This window comes from Chlamydotis macqueenii, chromosome 12 (assembly GCF_036417535.1).
Source record: "Chlamydotis macqueenii isolate bChlMac1 chromosome 12, bChlMac1.mat, whole genome shotgun sequence".
NCBI classification, from domain to species: domain Eukaryota; kingdom Metazoa; phylum Chordata; class Aves; order Otidiformes; family Otididae; genus Chlamydotis; species Chlamydotis macqueenii.
Window position 1 is genome coordinate 16908396 of NC_141567.1, and position 19760 is coordinate 16928155.

The 19760-nt window shown below is 45.3% G+C and overlaps 1 protein-coding gene across 5 annotated transcripts in view; it reads right to left on the reverse strand.

The window, feature by feature from the left end:
• The window catches only part of SIN3A (SIN3 transcription regulator family member A), a 35710-nt gene that overhangs the window by 1797 nt on the left and 14153 nt on the right, over positions 1-19760 (reverse strand). For all 5 annotated transcript variants that reach the window (XM_086757723.1, XM_086757725.1, XM_086757721.1 and 2 more), the window contains exons 6-20: positions 17943-18194; positions 17062-17214; positions 16570-16728; positions 15266-15355; positions 13684-13802; positions 11371-11581; positions 9134-9250; positions 8172-8410; positions 6786-6969; positions 6027-6600; positions 5315-5484; positions 4053-4226; positions 3117-3209; positions 2671-2765; positions 2176-2383 (exon numbers count right to left, since the gene is read on the reverse strand). In XM_086757723.1, coding sequence (XP_086613849.1) covers positions 2176-2383; positions 2671-2765; positions 3117-3209; positions 4053-4226; positions 5315-5484; positions 6027-6600; positions 6786-6969; positions 8172-8410; positions 9134-9250; positions 11371-11581; positions 13684-13802; positions 15266-15355; positions 16570-16728; positions 17062-17214; positions 17943-18194 — 2838 coding nt within the window. The remainder of the gene's footprint in view (positions 1-2175; positions 2384-2670; positions 2766-3116; positions 3210-4052; positions 4227-5314; positions 5485-6026; positions 6601-6785; positions 6970-8171; positions 8411-9133; positions 9251-11370; positions 11582-13683; positions 13803-15265; positions 15356-16569; positions 16729-17061; positions 17215-17942; positions 18195-19760) is intronic.

Below are 19760 nucleotides of genomic sequence, written 5' to 3' on the forward strand. Positions count from 1 at the left end.
CTGCTCCTTGCAGGGGGGTTGGACTGGATGGGCTTCAAAGGTCCCTTCTGATCCAAATCATTCTGTGATTCTATCTATGCTTTTTGTTTAACACAGCAGCTCTCAGGCTGGGGATACAGAACACATCCCGTGGGACGCGTATGCACGCACAGCACTGTGTCCCTTCCGCATTGCCCAAAAGATGCTGCCTCCTCCTCCTCAAGCAGCCAAGGTAGATCCCAGACCAGGCAAGTCCCGCTCTCCCCAGCCCTCAGGGTCTGCCTCCAGCCCCTCGCGGAAGGGCATGGTCTCAGAAGAGAGCAAGCTCAACAACACATGTTGCACATGTCGGGGACCCAATTGCTACGGAAAAATTAAGAACCAGGTCAGGTCTAAAAGGTCAGAACCACTGGCATCAGGAGAGGAAAAACTGCGCACATCTTGAGTAAGAGCATCTGCTTCAGGAATTTACAGTCCAGGACAGATGGTTTAAAACCATGGCTTGAAACCCATGACTACAGTGAAAACTGAGGACAGCAAATATAGTTAAGCCTCAAGATTAAAACTTATGTATTTTATTATTTGTTTTGCTCTTCTCCCAAACAGTGAGTGCTTCTCAGCGTTAACAGTTAAATCCCACAGATTTGTAGTTCAATGTAGCTTCTGCAGCTCCCTGGGTGTACTTCAGTAACCCAGGGGCTGAGCTGCATGGTATAAACTTGAAAGGTCAATCACTTGACCTGTGTTCAGATTCTCTGTGACAAACACTGGCACACAGTATCCCGTTTATGATACAATTTTTCCTTGAGGTTTGTGCCAGTTGAAAGGCATAGATGGAATTCAATCAAATTCCTTAGTCCTGGCATTTTAAAGAATCTCTACTGAAATAAGACACTCTCACTTGATGTGAATGCAAGTTTAACAAAATTACTTTACAACTAACGAAATAAACCCATTATTAGTATTTAATCAGCAAGAAACAGATGGTAAGTAGTTGTTTTATCAGGCTAAATACGTGACTAAAACAGAGCTGTGAAGGATGATTTACTAGGCAGGAAGGAGCGTGCACTTCTCCCACTCCCTCATCTCCTGGTGAATTTTCTCTGTGGTCAGTAGTTTGCTCAGAAAAGCAAATCACTAAATAAACTGCAAACAATCTCTGCAACTACAGAAGAGTCTACTGCTGAGAGAGCCTCTCCAGTACCTAGGTGCTTAAGTCACTAATGTTTGCCTGAATCTGGCAGGTTTCACTTTCTTTTACATTCTAAACAATGGTATTCTGATTAACATTGTGTTTTAAATAGATTATAATAAAATTATAGTGATGTATTTCAAACTTTAAGTCTAAATAGCCAGACTAGAACTGCAGTTTGCTGTTCAAGCTCCTGGGTTTTCTTTATTGGATGGAAATATTCCCATGGGATCAGAAAAGTAACCAAGTGTCCAAGTGTTCAGAAGACCAAATCAGCTTTCTCCAACTGAACCCTTCCGAATTTGGCCAGTCTGGAGTCAGAGGCTGTTTTCATCTTGAACAAACCCCAACCTTTACAGCTCAAGAACGGAGCTGACACTTCCTTCCCCTCCCACATCTCTGCTCCCCTGCTTCCCCACCTGTCCCAGTCACCTCCTCCTTCCCTTGCCTCAACAGTTACTTTTGGCACAGACAATCAAAAGAAAATTTCAGTAACTTCAAAAAGTCAAATTCCAGTTTAAATCAGCAATCATGAGCACTGAAATGCTAGATGTGAGATGTCACAGACCCCTTGGGACTTCCAAGCCCTGGAAAAATACCCATGGGCATTTTTCTGTATGGGAGGCCTCACCCCTCCCACCCTTGCCACAAAAAAAAAGCTTTTCTAGAGCTGCTGCCACACGTTGGCTGTGCTCTGCTGTGTGGGAGTGATCTGAGGACTCCTGCTCTCCATGTCCGTGGGGACAGGAAACGATGAGGAGATGGTACCCAGAGGGAGCCAGGGGGACAGACGGGATCTGATGCTCTGCACTCTGATTCCTCTTTGGGGAAGCCCTAGAAGAACAGGCACTCTCACGTGTCACCACAAGAACATGCTGAAGATAGGTCTTCCCTAAAAACAGGAGGAACACCACCCATGGGAAGTACTCTCCCCACCTGATCTTTGGGATCAAGGGGTCCTGGGAAACACCAGCTGCCCACCCAGTCCTTCCAGTTGCTCCTACCTGCTGAGCTCGCAGCAGAGCGGTCCTCCTGTACATGTAATCCTCCGATTTGATCACGTACACCATCTTATAGGAGTTCAGCTTGAATTTACACTCCAGCTTGTCCAAGCTCTCCACGTTCTCCATGGACTTCTTACTGTTTCCCTCCTTCCCTTCTTTCTCCTGCTGCTCCCGACCACGCTGACACTTACGGATCCGCCTCAGATTCCTGCAAACCAGAGAAGCCCCCTTGGAATGAGTGCTCACCCTCTAGCATTGCTAGGCTGGACGTAGCTGGTGGATCTGTGGTGGCCCCTCAGAAGCTTGGCAAACAGCTTGGAGCACAACTGCCTGCTGCAGTCCTTCAGACTCAGAGCCCTACAACAAGTCTCTGTCGTAGCACTAAAATACAGGCGAAACTGAAAGCCCAGCACTGTGATGTAGAGCGATCGCTCTGCCCTCTACGACCAGGAACAGCCCATTGGGTAGGGTTCACGGCACAGCCTGGCCACTCACCTCGGCAGGAAGACCGGTTTCTGAGCCAGGTGCTCCCGGAGCTCGGGGGAGGTAGAATCGGAGTTGACGTACCGCTCCACGTAGTCCGACCAGCGCTGGAAGTGAGCACAGAGCACAGATCAGGCACTGCCTTCCCACCAAACAACATAGGATGGTTAAGGAAGCTAAGCTGGATGTTATACGGATGAACACAACGTCACTTTTGAAGGTTCCGTGCATCTTAGCCCCCAAAAGGCAGGTACAACATTTCTCTCTATGGTTTTGAGGGTTTTCCACTACAAATTAAACCACGAAGGATTTGGCTACTCACATCACTAAAAGATTTACGGCATGTCCCTGATGTTTCTCTATCTTGCACTAGTGGACCACAACAACAGTCAACTGGACACCCTCGTGCAGTGCACCCTTGACCATCACAGTCAGCTCCCTGGACAAGCTGCTCTTACCTCTGCTTCTACAGGGTCATCAGAGTTTTCCTCTTCTGTGTCCAGCAGTTCAATGGTTAACTGAACTTGACCTCTGCTCTGAATGAACATCAGCTATAAAGAAAAGGCAGAAGGGATTTCAGCAAGAGGTTTCAAATAGAAAAAACAGCCTCCACTTCTCACTGGGGCAAAGGGAGAATGAAGCAAGCTGGCATAGTTTCAAAGGAAAAAATTGTGCTTCCCACATGCCTGCAGCAAAGGCAAAGCACTAGCCAAATTGCATAATCTTGGGGGAACAGAAAAATTGTAAAGCTTTTTTTTTTTTTTTTAAAAAAAAAATTTTGTTGTTGTTGTTGTTTTTGGAGTGGTGTGGGTCCTTCTTGAGCCCCCAAAATAAGTTTGAAGGCAAGGGAAGAGAGATTGTACATGGGAAGAGAGAACTTATGCAAAGTACTTCACTCACTCAGATAGGGCCTGACCACTTCCTGCGTCTTAGGCGAGGGAAGCATGGGTTTGATTAGCGCAGCGCACCAGGTTTATTTAGCAATGTATGCAGTCAGCAATGATTTAATGCCCAGTCAGTATTAGCGGGTCTCCCCACAGTCAGCAATGGCTGAGACACAGGAGAAACTGGAGAGTTTAAGCTAACAAATTCAAACTGGTGACAGCAAAGCAGTCAGTATGATACAACCCAAAGACGTTGTGAAGCACAAGGGATATTCATTACTGTTCCAGGAAATATATTTCTCCTTGAAACCTCATTTCTGAGGGGCCCTTACAGAACCATTAACCTATGTGCCAAAAGCTGGGAACGTGCCTCCAAAACTTTCCTTTCAGCTTTCAGAGTGACAGAAAGTCCTCAGGGCTCTTAGGTGCCTAAACAAGGCTCCTTTCTTAAAGGACTGGTGCCTCTCCCTTCTTAAGAGGCATCTACCGTGGTTTGCAGCCCAGTTTTACCTTGAAACAGTTCTCCTCTGACATGAGCTGCTCAGCTTTGCGCTGGTACGCGGCCTCCAGAAGAGTACGAGAAGACTGGGAAGCGAGCAGACCTCCTGTTGCTCCATTGTTGTTCTCCGACAGGTAGAGGTCCGTTACCTGCACGCAGATCTCATCGCTCACTATGTGCTGCAGCTGTGAAAAGGAAGAACACGAGGAACGTCAGGGAGTCTGCTACATGCCCATCAGCACAGGAGAGAAACAAAGATGTAACCATGGGTTTAAGCCCAAGCAAAGAAAAAAAAAAAAAAAGGCTGAAAAAGCATGAGTTTAAGGCTACTTAAGGCTATTTTTAGTAACTTCTTCCAGTTGCAGATAATCTCTGCTGCTGTGTAAAAAAACCACAGTATCTTTAAAAAAAAAACAGCAGGTGGCAAAGTACAGCTACTCAGAGAAAAAACTACAGGCAGGGCACATCCTGATCAGCAGCAAGGGAGAAAGGGACACAGCATCGTGACATAGGATATCCCCGCCTCAGCAAGGGGCTGCCACTGCCTCTGAGGAGAGGGGTGGGAGATTGCGTATCAAATCCTTATTTTGTACAAGTTTAAAAATCAAAAAAGTCTCTCAACTGTCTTTTGAATTCAGTTAATCTCTGGACTGAAGTAAAGGGCTTCTGAAAAGCAGCTCTACCCTTCTGAAAGAGGAAAGGCCACTTCCAGCCCCTCGTGTCTGTTTTTGTTCTTTACGCTACAAAAAGGCACATGAAGAATTTTTCCCTTGGTCACACATTCTTCCTACCAGCCCAATAAAAGGACTAGAGTTTAACAGCCTGTTACAGCTACTCAAACAGCCAGATAAAAGAGACAAAGCTTTTTAGAAAAGGCAGGCACTGCTCCTACAGCACTGGTGAAAAGGAAAGATGTTCCTTAAACATAATTTAATTCTTTTTCAAAGTTAAAGGAGGATTAGCTCCGGAAACGTTTTAAAGTTGGATACTTCTATCTTAAAACTTCTGGAAAACAAAGGGAGAAGCCTACACACATGGAGAGGATAGTCTCAATAATCTAAATAAATCAGAAATTACCTTTTATCATGTCACTTTACATCAGTGTTAGAGCTGGGTTAAAAAACACTCAGAATTTACCTGCTTACTCCTGAAATTTCCCATTTAGGTAACAACACTCCCTCTCCAATGTGCGCGAGGGCTCTCACCACAGCAAACAACACAGCTACTTTCTCCACCCTGGACCATCCACCCTCTAGCCTCTGCTGGCAGTCACCTGTCGAACGATGCTCTGGATCAGCTTGTCCATGGTAAAGGCGATGTAGGCGTGAATGGTGAACATTTCGCGCAAGGAGTCTTCGTACTGCGACGAGTCCATGTTCCCGTCCAGGAGATTGCGCACCATGTCCAGGAAGGCCGGGTAATAATCCTCAACATCGATGTCCACTGCAGCAAGAGACAATGGGAGAGATGAAAACACCAGCCCCAGGAAGAGTTGCTTTGAGTTTTGGTCCTCAGACTACCCAGTTAAGCTGAAGAGTTACTGGAATAGACTTAAGCTTATCTTTTATAGACATTTATAAATGAGCCCTTTTAAGGCCATGGGTACTTTCATAATCTCTTGCTTTCTAGTTCTAGCCTCCTCCATGAGGTCTTTATTTCTGAAAGGCTTTTTAAAAAGCTTTGAGTTAGGGAACTCAAGGATACTTTAGATACGCAAGTGTAAAATGAAAGCTTTTACAAAGTAACTGCTGCATATTACCACTGTGCTATTTAAGTCCCAACATATCCCACACCTTCCTATCTCCTCCCTCAATGTACTGCTGTGATAATTAAGAAAAAAAAAAAAAAAAAAAAAAAAAAAAAGAGTTCCCCCTCATCTGAAAGGGTCACTGCTGTAACATGCCTGAAGACACCAAGTAAGCCCTGCCAACCTGCTACAAATAGAAGCGCCTTTCCTCCCCAGCCTCCCACCAGAAGTCACTCACTGGGCTCCTTCAGTCGCAGCTGGATGGCAGGACTGTCACTCTTGTCTCGCTTTATGCCCAGCACTTCCCTCTCCCACTCCCTTTCCCGCGTCTCCTCTTCGATCTGCCGCTCGGCCTGGGTGCAGATCCTCAGCAGCCGCAAGCACAGGATCTGATGCAGCCGCATGAATATGTACCAGTTGCTGTTCACGTAGAAGAGGTTGTAGACCTCATCCATGCCCCGCAGCTTCTGGGCTGTCGTGTTGTTGAACATCAGCTTGGTTTTGGGAGGACTGCCCCCAACACCGTTGTGCTTTTTTGCAGCCCCCGTAGCTTCGTCCACATCCATTTCCTCCTCTTCCTCCTCTTCCACATCCGAGAGTTCACCTCGCTGAGCAAAGAGCAGGTCTGGAATGAAGTGATACATGATCTGCTTGATTTTGTACTTGTCCTCTTTCTGGATTCCCGTCTGCCGCTTCACATGGTGGATGATGAGAGAGGCAGCATCTTCCAGGATCTGCTTGTCTTCATAGGCTAGTGATAGATGTGGGCCTGTAGGGACTCCAGCATTGTCTTCTGAAGCCTGCTCTTGCCTCTACAAATGAGAAACGCAGCACAAAACTTAGTCTGAAAAACACCTCTCTCCACCCAAGAGCCTTTCAGAAAGCTCTGCCAGTGGTGCAGACTTCCTCTCTCATTGAGCGGTGAGCAACAGGAACTGAAACCGCACTTGCAAAGTACATAAGCTTGAGGGAAGGAAATTATTGGTGACCATCTTACCTCATCATAGATGCTTTCAATCTCATTGAGGAGACTTTTTGACCTCAGGACCTTGGTATCATTCTGCTTGAAGTTGATGCCCTGGTGGTCCAATGATTTCAGGTAATACTTCTCATTCTGCTCTCGCCAGACTTTATTAAATCCTCTCTGGGCTTCTCGCCACTCTTCCTCTTTCATCTTTAACCTTGGATCAAGAAAACAAAGGTGAGCTAAGAGACATAAAGGTCCCACTCTGACCATATAAGGAAAACCTAGGCCTGTGGTTCCTGGCCAGCACTGAGAAGAGCTGAACTCCTTATGAAATGGGCATAAATGAAAGCCATCCCACAGAACTGAGCTTTACAGGAGGGGCACCCTGCACATGCCCTTCTGAATAAACCTCTCTGGACCTCCCTCATGCCTAAATAATGTAGCTCAGGAACAAAGCAGCTTGAAAGCTTGTGCTTCCTCCCACAGCATACCAGGGTAGTTAGAAGGTTTGGCATCCTCTCTAGCCCCACTGCCTGCAGCAGGGAGAGGGGCTGAAGGGATGGGAGAACCACAAGAACTGGCCCAGTCCTCCCAGAAATCCCCAGAAAGTTGTGTAGCTCCAGCTGCTGAAAAGAGGCAGCTTAGTTTGGATGATTAACAAAGTTATCACCTTACGGCAACCTGAGCTTCCCAGGAATGGACTCCTAAACTTGACTCAGGATCTCAAGAAAAGCACCCGGTGCAGCCCAAGACCTGGTTCACAGGAAGAGTGTCCTTACAGCAGGGTGGGGAAGCCGTGACCTTGCAGGTATCCTGGGTAAGGCTGTCACCCCCAGCTCTCAGAGCCCTGAGACACAGAAGTGACAGTCCCACAGAGATAGGAAGTGTCTGGGGAAGAATATCTCCTGCTTCCCCATTTTCTCAGTCTTCCCTAAGGAGCTGCAGCATCCACTCCCTTTTCTTGACCAAGGAAGAGGAGGCTGACAACAGAAATCAGACTGAGAATCTGAGGGTAACACAGCCACCACAATCTGAGCCCACGGTCACACACAGCCGTGGGATTTGCAAAGGGATCAAATGTAGCCCTGGATCAATGCACACAATAGAGTTTCCTCATCTTACACACAATGCTGACACCGAGGAAGAAACAAGGTATAAGAGAAGACAACAAAAGCTCTACATCCCTCCAGCGGAGCTGGTAAGGTTTTTGTTTCAGAAGGGCAATTCCCTCTCTCTAGGTGATTATTGTGAAACATGGCAACTGACCAGAACATAAAATGCACTTCTTAAATTACAGCCCTGGGGAGGTCACAGCCTTTAGGGGCAGAAATTAGTGACTTTTACATAAATCTGGATCATGTATGGTGTGTTATCTTTCGGCAGAGTCCCCAGGCAGGGTGCTGGAGCAGTCAGTACCTTTTCAGTACAATGGGAACAGCCACAGATGGATTCTTCCGAAGTCCATCAATGATGTCAGCTGCTTTGTCCGCATATATCCTCTGGAGAGCCTTGCGGTGGATCACCTCCGAAGTGCCACCCAGAGTGTTGTCCAGCCGGAATTTGGCCTGCTCCTCGGCAGACAAGCGCGAGAGTTTCTTTTGGATTGCCTCAAGGACGCGGATGGTTGCCAGGTTGGTCTCCAAGACAACATCCAGCTGAAGAGAACAGTGCATTAGCCATCGTTGAACAGATAAAACATGATACTTCACAGAGGCTAACATTTAAGTGACACGAAACAAGAAGCTGTGCATGTTTAACAAGATGTTCTCAAGCAGTGGTTTCCATGTTCAACTGCTCTGAAATAATCCAATTATATTTTATCTGCTACCTAGATAATAATGCATAAGAATTTAAAGGCTACCAGAATGATACTATTAGGAAATTACATTTTCCACCTGGGAATAGAACACAATTGACAGTTACTCTACAAAAGGACGTGCTGAATCTGAGTGTATTCAGGTAATTGCCAAGCTAACTTCCATTTCAAGTCAAGACGTCAATCATTTATCATCCTGAATGTACCGCTTTTTAGATTATTACAGGGGAATGCATGTTCTCATGTGCTATGTGGGGAGTAAGAACAGAAAAGATGCATTTATTCTACGCTGGCCATTGAAGAACTTCATCTGCAGTGGTGTGAACGAAGAGCTCTGCACAAAAAGTGAGGGCCAGAGGTGGTAGCCTGGAGCAAGAGGTGGTTATGCAGCTGCTGCTTCTTGCATTGAGGGAACACAAGCTTTTATGGAAAAAACAAGTGACAGATACACAATAAAAACAGATTCTGAGCAGCAGTATTAAAGGTATAATTATATCAAGATCGTTAACTGTTCACAGCACCCCAAGCTTTCCGAGACATGAATCAAGGAAAAACAGTTTACCTCAAAACGCTCATCCTCACACCTGTAGATGTGCTCTTCGTATTGCGTCTTCTTGGAGCTCACGAATGTGGAGTCTTCGGACCAGGACGGGAAGGAGACCCAGGTGTCATTCAAAACCTTTGAGGGAGACAAGGGGAGACAAGAGTCATGGTCAGCCTTCAAGGGAGTCACACTTGCCCAGCTCTGAGCCCAGTCTTCTGATGCAAGGCTGTAATTCCCTAGTTGCAAAAATTGTGTACCCCTTCCAAAGCCCAGGACTCAGGGGGAAACCCCAAACAGCCAGAACCAAAACATCCAGGCAGTCTGAAAAATTCATTAGCTGGAGCTGTGAGAAAAAAACTTGCAAGGGAAGAGAAAAAGAAAGGTGAAAAGAGCTTTTCCATTACTTTGGATTAGTCAACTGCAACCAGCTGGTTCATCATGTGTGATTCACCACCGACAACCCTGGGTGGTCATCACGTCAGACATGACTGTTAGACAGTACGTGGTTCCTCCCTCCAAGTAAGGCTAATTGGGAATATAAATCCATACCCCAGCAACACCTATCCTGACAAAGCAGCTGAGCACCTGCAGCTTTCACCACCTCCAAAACAGGAACTGAACATTCAAAAAAACCTCAAAGAAGCCAAAGGCAAAGAAGCGAGGATTTTGGCAGGCAGTCTTGAAAGCGAAGCTCAGTTTTCATAAACCTGAAGCCTGAACAACTGAGTCATTAGATTCTCACAGGAAAAAGTTTGTAACTGCATCACACAAGACATTTTTGAGACACATGTCAGGACTTAGATTAAAAACTTGCAATTGTGTTTTCACTATTCTGCCACCACTTCAGCTGAACACCCATCACCACTGCCAACTGTGTGACTTTGGTCACCCACATTTGTCCTCTTCATCTCTCAAGGAGCACAAGGACACAAAAAATGTGATGTTCCCAAACGGCAATCTCCTCACTATTTGTTGTGGGTGCCGCTGCTGACTGCAGTCACCCAGGAAAGGGATTTCTGGGACTCTCCCGTCCTCCAGTGAATGTTCTCAAGCAGCACGTTTATTAACTGGCCTTCAGCAAGTACTGCTCACTCACCTCCAAAACAGTACCTTCAACACCAGTGAAGGAACAGGATCAGCCAGTACCATTCCCACTTTGATCAAAAGGTCATTACAACACATTAAAGGACTCAACGAGTGCATCTGATTCTGCAGGACTTTGTTGGGAGGCCAGCTTTGACTCTTGACCAAGAAGGCTGGATCCCTGTAGGGAGCCCATTTCCCAAAGCAACACACCATTTCTAAAGACAGGAGGTCATCTTAGCATTTCAGGTAGAAAGAAAGAAGCATGTGAGGGATATGTGGGAGAATCTGTCTACAGAAAATGTGATTTTCTTTTACGGTTGGACTAGAGACAACCCTGAAAGCAGACTAAGTGGGAATTTGGGTAAAAAGGTAGTGGGAATTTGTGTAAAAAGGTAGCAATAATCTTAAATTACATACTACCTTGTAAAAGATCCCTGAGATCACACTAAGACCATACAGAAAATTAGTTCTCTCATTTCCTACTTAGAGTGTTTAAGTTTGTAATCTTGACGTTCTTTTCACACGTTATACTCTGTAAAATGTCACACATATCGAACGTCCCTACATTTTATTTAAGTAGTTAAACATCACAGCTATTTGGTGGGTTTTTTCCCAGCTGCTCCTGAATGCTTTACGCAACACCCTTTCACACGCGCCACTGGAGAAAAGCCGATGCCAGCCATCAAAGCCACGTGGGCATCGCATCTCCCAGCCAGCTTCTGGAATAACCCATTCCTAGTCAGACGCCTCACCCTGTGCAATAGTTTCTGGACACTACCTAGATGCTTGCAGGAGTGCCAAGTGTTCACTCGCCACTAGGAACAGCTCTGGGCGTGCTCACCTCAGGCTCTGACATGTCCTGCGATGATCCCCAGCCAGGACGGTGTTCCCGCACACGCCTGGGTGCAGGAGCAGCACGGCTCAGTGCTGGATCCATGCTAAGCAGGCAGCTAAGCCCCAGCTCCACACCCAGCGCCAGTTCTGGGGCGCAGCGAGCAGCACAACTCAGCTGTACGAGAGCAGACGTGCCCTGACACCCCCAGGAACCTTTTCAGGACAGCACATCCCCATCCTACTCTTCTGTTCTCCACTTGTCCTTGCTCCGCCCCTCCGAGAAAGCCGGGAATAGCCTTGCTCCGTCATGCAATTCCCATCCAAGAGCATCTTACCTCTTTACACAGCGGAGTCCGCCCCGTGCACTTGGGTTGCTGGTAGCTCTTGGGTAAGGCTCGGTAGCTGGAGCCCAGTCTTTTACAGGAGGCATAGTCTATCTCCATGGCAATCCCCTCAGTAGCCCGTTCCTTTGGATACGTCTCCATGTGAACAGACTCCTTATACCCCAGAAAGTTTTTAAACCAAGTGAACAATTCTGGGAATTTCCTAAAAATAAAATTAATGAAGTGAAAAACTAGCCAAGTAGAAATCAAACAGCGCTGAGCCGCAATGCTAAGGCTACAACGGATTGCTACAGGCAGACTGCGTCCAAGAAGACCATCTGAACTGGTGGTCTCCCTCAGCCTGGTGAGAGAGGACCCTCTCTGCTCAATCCCACTTGCACAAAACCTAACCAAATGGGAAGCGAGTACCTGTTTATCGATCAGGTGGTGGATTGCTCTCTCAGTGTAACTAAGATGCTTTAGGATTACCTCCTCCCATTGCCAGGCATACAGAGACACGCACTGATGTATCCTCCACGCGCCTCGTGGGTACAGTCCCCGCGAGACAAGTGACAAGCAAAGAAGAGCAGCCAAAGCTTTCACTGCAGGGGCACCAGGGTCACATCCGGGTCTCCCAAATTATCCCAGCAGTGAGCCCAGGCCAGATCCCCAGTTGTTTGTCAATGTTCTTAACCTTAAAACAGATCCTTCCTTTTCAAAAGCAGTGAGAAGAAACTGAAAAGCGATTCTGTAACTACATGGCAAAAGCTTTCAGTGCTGAGCAATTGCTTCAACCAGCGCTGCCTCCCCAGCCTACACAGACCAGCGCAGACTATGAAGAAGCCTTTGCCTGCCGGGCCTAAGTTTGCCTGCTTGTAGAGAGAAGTTTTCTGAATAATTTATTAGTCTAAAATACTGCATCTGTCCAACTCCCCTTATCTCATGCAAAGCTCCAGCAATATGAGGAATTGAACTTGTTACTGAGGCTAATTGAATCACTGCTCATTTATTGCTTTTTCATTACATGGCAGAAGATAAGGTCCAACTCCAAAACAAGAGAACAGTATTATACTTTTCCCAGTACTATCCCAAAGATATCCACCCTTATACCTAGGAGCACAGACGGTAGATGGGAGAAAGACAGAATTTTTTTGTCAAATATTTCACTTTTCCTAGCTACAGGTAGCATCCTGCTGGTGCCTGGCTAACGCTACAGAGAGTGGAAGCTCCTTGGGGCAGTTTCTTTTGCACAATAGCAAGTGTAATGGGGTCCTGAACCCAATTTACATCGCTATTGCCTTCTCCCTTGGAACCAGGAAATCGATTTGCAGGAAGAAGGAACATTAATCTTGCTGCCCAAAGTTGATGAGAGGATATCGGTTGGTTTTGGCTGATTAATACAGAGTTGTTCTGTACACTACTGGCAATTATGGAAGCCATAATTCCTATTTAGACTATAGTACTCCTTATCATTTTTGTCTTCACAACAGAATTCAGCTGCTTTTTGGAGATTTTTGTGAGTTTATATCAGCACTCTTTTTTTAGGGGACATTTCCTATGTAATTAGACAGTCAATATTTTCTCAGATGAAATAATCTGTGATTCCAGAGCAAGAGAGCGTATAATAGGCTGCTAAATAATTCTGCTTGCTCTTCTGAAAAAGGAAGAAACAAAACAAGAAGTACCAGCACTGCTCTTAAATGCTGCTTTCCTGCCAAGATGTAGCTAGGAATCCCTCTCTTACCTCCTCTCAGATAAGCAATAGAAGAGGGCAGTGCAGAAGAGGGTGAAGCTGGAAGGAAAACTGAAGCAGGGTGCTTCTTTCCTGCTCCAATAGAAGAAAAGTCTGAAAGCCTAAAGCACACGGCACCTGCACAGTATTAGTCACTGAAGGGCTTCCAAGAGTTACTAACATCTTCCTGCCCATACAGCAGCACGCGGCACCTCACCACACACATTCGTGATGCTCAGGCTGAGCTGGAGGGAACAGGAGATGTCAGAGAATGCACTGCCTTAGAAGCAAGCAACTCATGCAGTCACTTAGTGGACAGACAATTAAGCAGTGGTGGGCTATCTAGATAAAAGTTGAGCCAACCAACAGCAGAGGAAGCGGGCAGCACAGGGGGACTCCACCTCAGATGTACTCTGTGGCTCAGAAACCACGCCCTGGCTCCCAGAGCGGCGTTCCTCCTCCTCTGTGCCACGCAACCACATGAGACGCATTCCCCTGAACGACTACAAAGGTTAGCGTTTCTTTCCTGGCTTTGCGACAGAAACAGAGCAAGTGGATTAAACTCCTCATGTAAGGAAATGGCCTCCACTTACCCTAGGAATGGAGAAACGAGCTGCACAAGTTCAGCCCGGGAGATCACCTCCTGGTTGAAAATAACCAGGCAGCGAAGGAAGTTTTCGTATGCTTCTGTGCTACGCAGAGCTTTGCGGACCTTATAGAGAGAAGAAAAGAGGAAAACAGTTACTGTCAGGGTGAGATTAAGCTGTGTATGCTATCGCTGTCCAGGAGACCTGGATTCAACACTGTGCTTCCCATTGATGCATGGAAATTACACATGGAATGAGAACACAAATCCTTAAGTGAGTTGAAGAGAGGGTAACTTGCCCTGTACACAGGGCCAGCCAGACAGATACCAACGTAAGCCATCTCCGTGCTGGGTATGCCCTGCAACACCAGCACCCAGTGCATTACCCTGAAGAAAGAGGTTCCAAGCAAAGAATGAAATCCCTCATAGAACTCCCTAACAGCTGGATTATAAAATGCTGGAATCATGGACAACATCAGTCGTAACTGCAGCACCACAACCCTCTCTGGGTTGCCCTTAAACACTGGAGAACATTGCCAGCAGGGAGCAGTGATAAGATATTTGTGCCCTGGGTAACACCACTCCAGCCTTCACCTGCATTACAGCTTGGGTTATCGCAGATAAACCAGCTTCCGTAATCCTTATCTTCGCACTACAAGGAAACCAAACGATTCATCCCCACACCATTACCTTTCCCGTGAGAACAGTTAGCATCTATGCATCAGACAGAGATCTATCCTCATTAAGATATTCATCATTCCCATTCTAATTCTACAGCAGGGATTTCTAGGTTTTCTCACATTAACTCCTACACATCCTCCGAGCATCGATGGGTTCCTAGTTACCATTAGCTGGTCTACAGCACGCTGCAAAACACACCACATCATCAGGGAGCAACCAAGACTTTCATCAACACATGAATATTACTCAAAAGGCTTGTTTACATTCAGTGTATACTCCCCTTTGAGCCATGAGGAAATGTATGGACATCTTAGGGAAGACACCAGGGTACCACTGGGAAACATCCCACATATCCTTCATTTGTTCTGTGCAGTAAACCAGCAACAGGTAACAACTGTGCAATTAATTAGATTCATCTCTCTGGGAAAAAAAAAACAAAACAACCCAATGTCTACATGAATCAGCTGCTGTGTAAACTGAGCTCCCACACTGCAGGCAGCTGGTTGTGGATGGGTACAGCAAGCTGTGCCAACCCAGCAGGACACGCCACGCGCATCACCGGTTGTATGGGGCCTTCATAAAGGTGAAAAAAAAAAAAAAATAAGGAGTGTGCATTACAGGAGAAAATTCCCATTCCTGCAAATAAACTGTATCAGCAGCAAGCAAAAAGCTGGAGAATGACCCTTAGGGAAAAGATACAAATATCCCCATAAAAAAGATCACCAGTCTTTTAAAAAATTCAATGGGTCTGACTTAGAGGTCGCACAGTACATCCGAAGTCAAGCTGACAAATATTATTGGGGTGGTGTATCTATCACATAGTTCACTGTGATAAAAATCCAGAGGTATACACACTAAGAACATAAATCAACGACGCAAGACGGCTTTCTCTGAATCTCACTTCTCACCTTCTCAAAGAAGAGAGATTCTGTCCCCACACCATGTTTGCTGGCTTCTGCCAAAGACTGGTCTTTTAAGCCAAGCAGCTTCGGCTTCTTCTGTTAACAAAAAAAAAGAAAGGCAAGGAAAAAAAAAAAAAAAAAAAAAAAAAAGGTCTGTTCAGCATAGTTGTCATATTTTGATTATCTGTCACACAAGAGTTTCAGCTTCCTGACCCCACCATTTGCTTTCAATAAAAGAAAGGTGACTTTTTTGGAAAGATGTGCGTCACAAGTTTATCTATTAAAGGTTAATCAGTAGCACAGAACAAATATTTTTAATATACTGTTGCATCCTTTTACGGAACTAGTTGATTGAAACAGTCACTGGTTGTAGTATATCTCATTTTTCTAACTAGCTTGCAAAATTACCAAAATATATCCATTTTTTTTTCCTATCACTCACCCAGTTAAGTCTCATACTTCCCTAAAATTATTATATTTATTTTTCTCTCTTGTGTTCCATTGCAAGATCCTTCATTTTCCCCATACCAGCACTGCACTCCACATCCTCAGAAAGGCCAAAAGCTGCCCCCAAAATGTGTTTCATTTTGCTGCCCTTTATTTGAAGGGAAGGAGAAAGGGCAGAAGGGGAAGTAAGTCACTAGATTTAAATGACACAATTATGCCTGCTAATGCTTTTCATCACAAAGCAAGATACATCACCATTGAATAATGCAGGCAAACTTGTCCCTAAAGCACAAACGCTAACCCACCTGGCCAGGAGACCATTTTTTATTACACTGCAAAGCCTCGCTCTCTCAAAAAGTGCGTAATTTGAAAAGGGCAAACTCTGCTAAGTGAATAATCATTCATCATTGTATTTTAAGGTTTGTCACAGGAAAGGTGAGCAAACAATCCCACTGCATCTGCTCCGAGTTCTACTACAATAAAGCTCTGGGCACACCTTCGTCTTTCCCTCAGCTTATCTTCCCACTACAAATTTTGAACAAAATTATATTGTGACTTTACTGAGATTTTTGCCTCCACACCCCCCATCTCCCCCTCATCACCAAACACTGCTTCATTCACCAATAAAACTGCCCCCACGCTTTCTGCAGCATCCTAACGAAGTGCGGAAAGTACCTATTACCGCCCTCAGGTACAGATAACACCACCAGTTTGTGAAAATCAGAGGCAAAGCCTTGTGCTTAGAAACAACGACTTTTTAAAGCTTCCTTTAAAGGGAAGCATTAGTTTCCACTTTCTCAAGCTGCTCTGCCACCGCCTCCTGGGAAAAACAGGGCTGCCGAACGAGCAGCACACGCTCTTACCTTCACCGGAGGGGTTGCTCCAGTTCCCGAGTGCCGTCGGATCTGACAGCCATTCTGGTTGGGTCTTTGCTGTTTGTTGTTGAGCTGTGGCTTCTTCACCGTGCCACCGTGATCATTTCTTACCGATTCCACTTTCTCTGCAGTTGTCTTACTTAACAGCTTATTTAGAGACAAACCCATAAGACCATTAGAGCTGAGTTCCATGCATCCAGGCAAAAAAATATGCCTGCTCCTCCTAGCTCTATCGTACTTTACCGCAGTTATTGTGGTCTTAGAACAACCCTTTTAGGCAAAGGGATTGTATTTAAAATACAAGTTATGGCCAGAAAACAGAGTCTATCACCCTGACCCCATTCCCACACTCAGTAAAAGATCACTCCAAAAAAAACCCAAGAAACAAACAGCAAAAGCACATTTTTCTGAACTCTGTCTACATACAGAACAGTTTTCCACTAGGTACTTTGGTTCCAGTCTGTCTCCAAGATAACTCACCACAGAGCTGTTGGCATCAGGCAGGAACTGCCCGAACTCTGAGAGTAGATCCTCCTGGTTCTTGAAGAGGCGAGCCACCTGCGCATACACCTCCTGCTCCGTCAGAGCTGGCGTGTAGTTACCTCCTGCCTCCTTGGCGTTACGCTGCTCTTTCTGTCACAGGAAAGAGAAGTGTAAGAAGAAAGGATGCACAAACTAAGGGATACAAAGAATGAAACAGCAAAGGTCTCAGCATCTTACGTAAAGAATCATGCTATAAATATATACTGAACACACAACTGGCCCTGGACTAGTAGGACACTGATCAAGGAAGGGATTTCCTTACTTTTAACATAGTACTATAGCTGTCTTTTCTCTTCCTGACCCACAATCGTGAAAAAATACCAAACTGGATTTTTAAAAAGGCATTTCAGACACTTGTAAACAAAGATGATGGACTGAAATATATTATTTCATGCTGCTACATAACCTCCTAATTTGCAAGGATTCTGTCTAGCTTGCTGGTCAATGGCCTAACCCAATAGAAGACCCAAATGCACGTCTTGAACAGACACAGTTAGCTCCCCATGGCAAAGAAAGAGAAGGGGTAATGGTTTTAAAATAGAGGGAGGTAGATTTAGATTAGATATTAGGAAAAAATATTTTACACTGAGGGTGGTAGAACACTGGAACAGGTTGCCCAGAGAGGTGGTGGATGCCCCATCCCTGGAAACGTTCAAGGCCAGGCTGGATGAGGCTCTGAGCAACCTGATCTGGTTGGAGGTGTCCCTGCTCCTTGCAGGGGGTTGGACTGGATGGGCTTTAAAGGTCCCTTCCCACCCAAACCATTCTGTGATTCTATGATCCTATGATATACTCAAATCTGCGTTGTTAACACTCACCTGGTACGTATGGAGGATCTCCAGGAAGGCTTTGTAGATGTCTGGCTGTCCCTGGAACCGATTCTTGATCTTGTTGACATAGTTGATAGCATGATTAAACTCAACGGGCTGATTGTTCTGCAGGGATGGTGTGGTTCCCAGAGAGATTGTCACAGGCGTGTGAGGTTGGACCGGTGGCGAGCGTGGTGATGCATATGGTGGAATTGGGGGAGTTTGCTGGCTGGCAGGAGTATGTGCCTGCAACTGTGATGGCTAAGAAGAAAAGTAGCCACGTTAGAAATTAGTAGATTCCCTCCTGTTTGGAATAAAGGCATTTTTGATCCATACATGGACCACATCCAGAGGAAACGACCCAGCATATAACTGTATCTGATGCCAACTGGAACAATATGGATTCAGAGACACCTCTGAACTGGAATATCAGAGAGCACACAGCAGCTGGATGAAATATCTCACTACCACATCCAGTCAAACAATGTCTTGCCATATACCATCCCTGGACAACTTTTGCTGCACTTCCTTGAAAGACTGGTCTTTTTTAGACTGCTACTGAACAATTAATCCCTTCACAGCTAACAGTATCCTTCATAAACTGAACATTTCCTGCTGGCTGACCAAGCAGGAACTGCTGTTAAGAGTTAAAATTAAGTACCACCATGCCATAGTCAGAGTTGGGTTTTAAGGATTAACAGAAGCACAAATACACATAGACTACATAGGAGAAAACCATTATACAAAGAAACTGAGTGAATAAATATTTAGTGGGCCAGGAGAGACTACATTTCATCAAGAAGACAAAACATCCAGACCATTCAAGCTGCTGTTATTAACAGGTTTTTTTTCCCCTTGCTAATTACTTTTGATCAAAATCTGACAAGAGACACAAACTATCTCAAAAATTTAATAGATACAAAATGCACAGGCATAGCATCACTGCAAGTTATTTTGCCCCAGTGAAGAATTCTGGGGCGCATAAAGGCAACTGCAAGGGAAAACTGGAATTTCTTTCAATACTGGGACAAAGAGCAGGCCAAGAAGGCTCTCACAGTAATTCTTTTGAATACTCTTAATAGACACCTAACAGCCACAGGAAAATTTAACAGCAGTTTTGAGGTGACAATTTTAAATGCAAATAGAAGTACTCACTCCTCTCACCTTCCATAACTCAAAATGTGTATTATGTGGCGTGTTCACTACTGACAGCGTAGAAAACTGTCTTAGGATGCCCAGAAGCATCCTATTACAAGATCCTGCCTTGCTTACCTACAGCTTTACCTGTCTGGTAAGGAAATCTCACCTCAATATCTATAGCATGTCTCTCAGGTTCATTTTAAAGTTTCAGCAAAAATAGTTCAGCTCTTTGAAGGAGGGTGGTGACACGAGGAGAAAACCATTTAGTCCACAGTGATGAGAAACCTACCTCTTTACGAGACCATGTGCTACTTCTTCAGAGAAAAGCCTTGAAATCTGGCACAGGTAAGTTAATTCCTGAATGCCTTAGCTTTGCAGTTTTCAGCTCTGCAAATCTTTTAGCATGTTTTTCTGTGCCATTTCTGAACAGGAGGGTGCAAGTCCCACCAATGTTTGTCCAGAGATCATCTTATTACCCCATTTCAAATCCTGATGCTTTTTAACTCCATGTTCCTTTTATTTTCTTTTTCTTTTCCAGTCAGTTGTTAGCTAATTGTACAGTTTAGAGATTAACCCTTGAAACTTTGGGGATTCTTCCCCTCCCTAAGGGTCTCAAATCTTTCCGCATTTTGAGGCTGAAATACGTAATATTTTATCTAGAGTAAGATCCCTGAATGCCTCTGATAT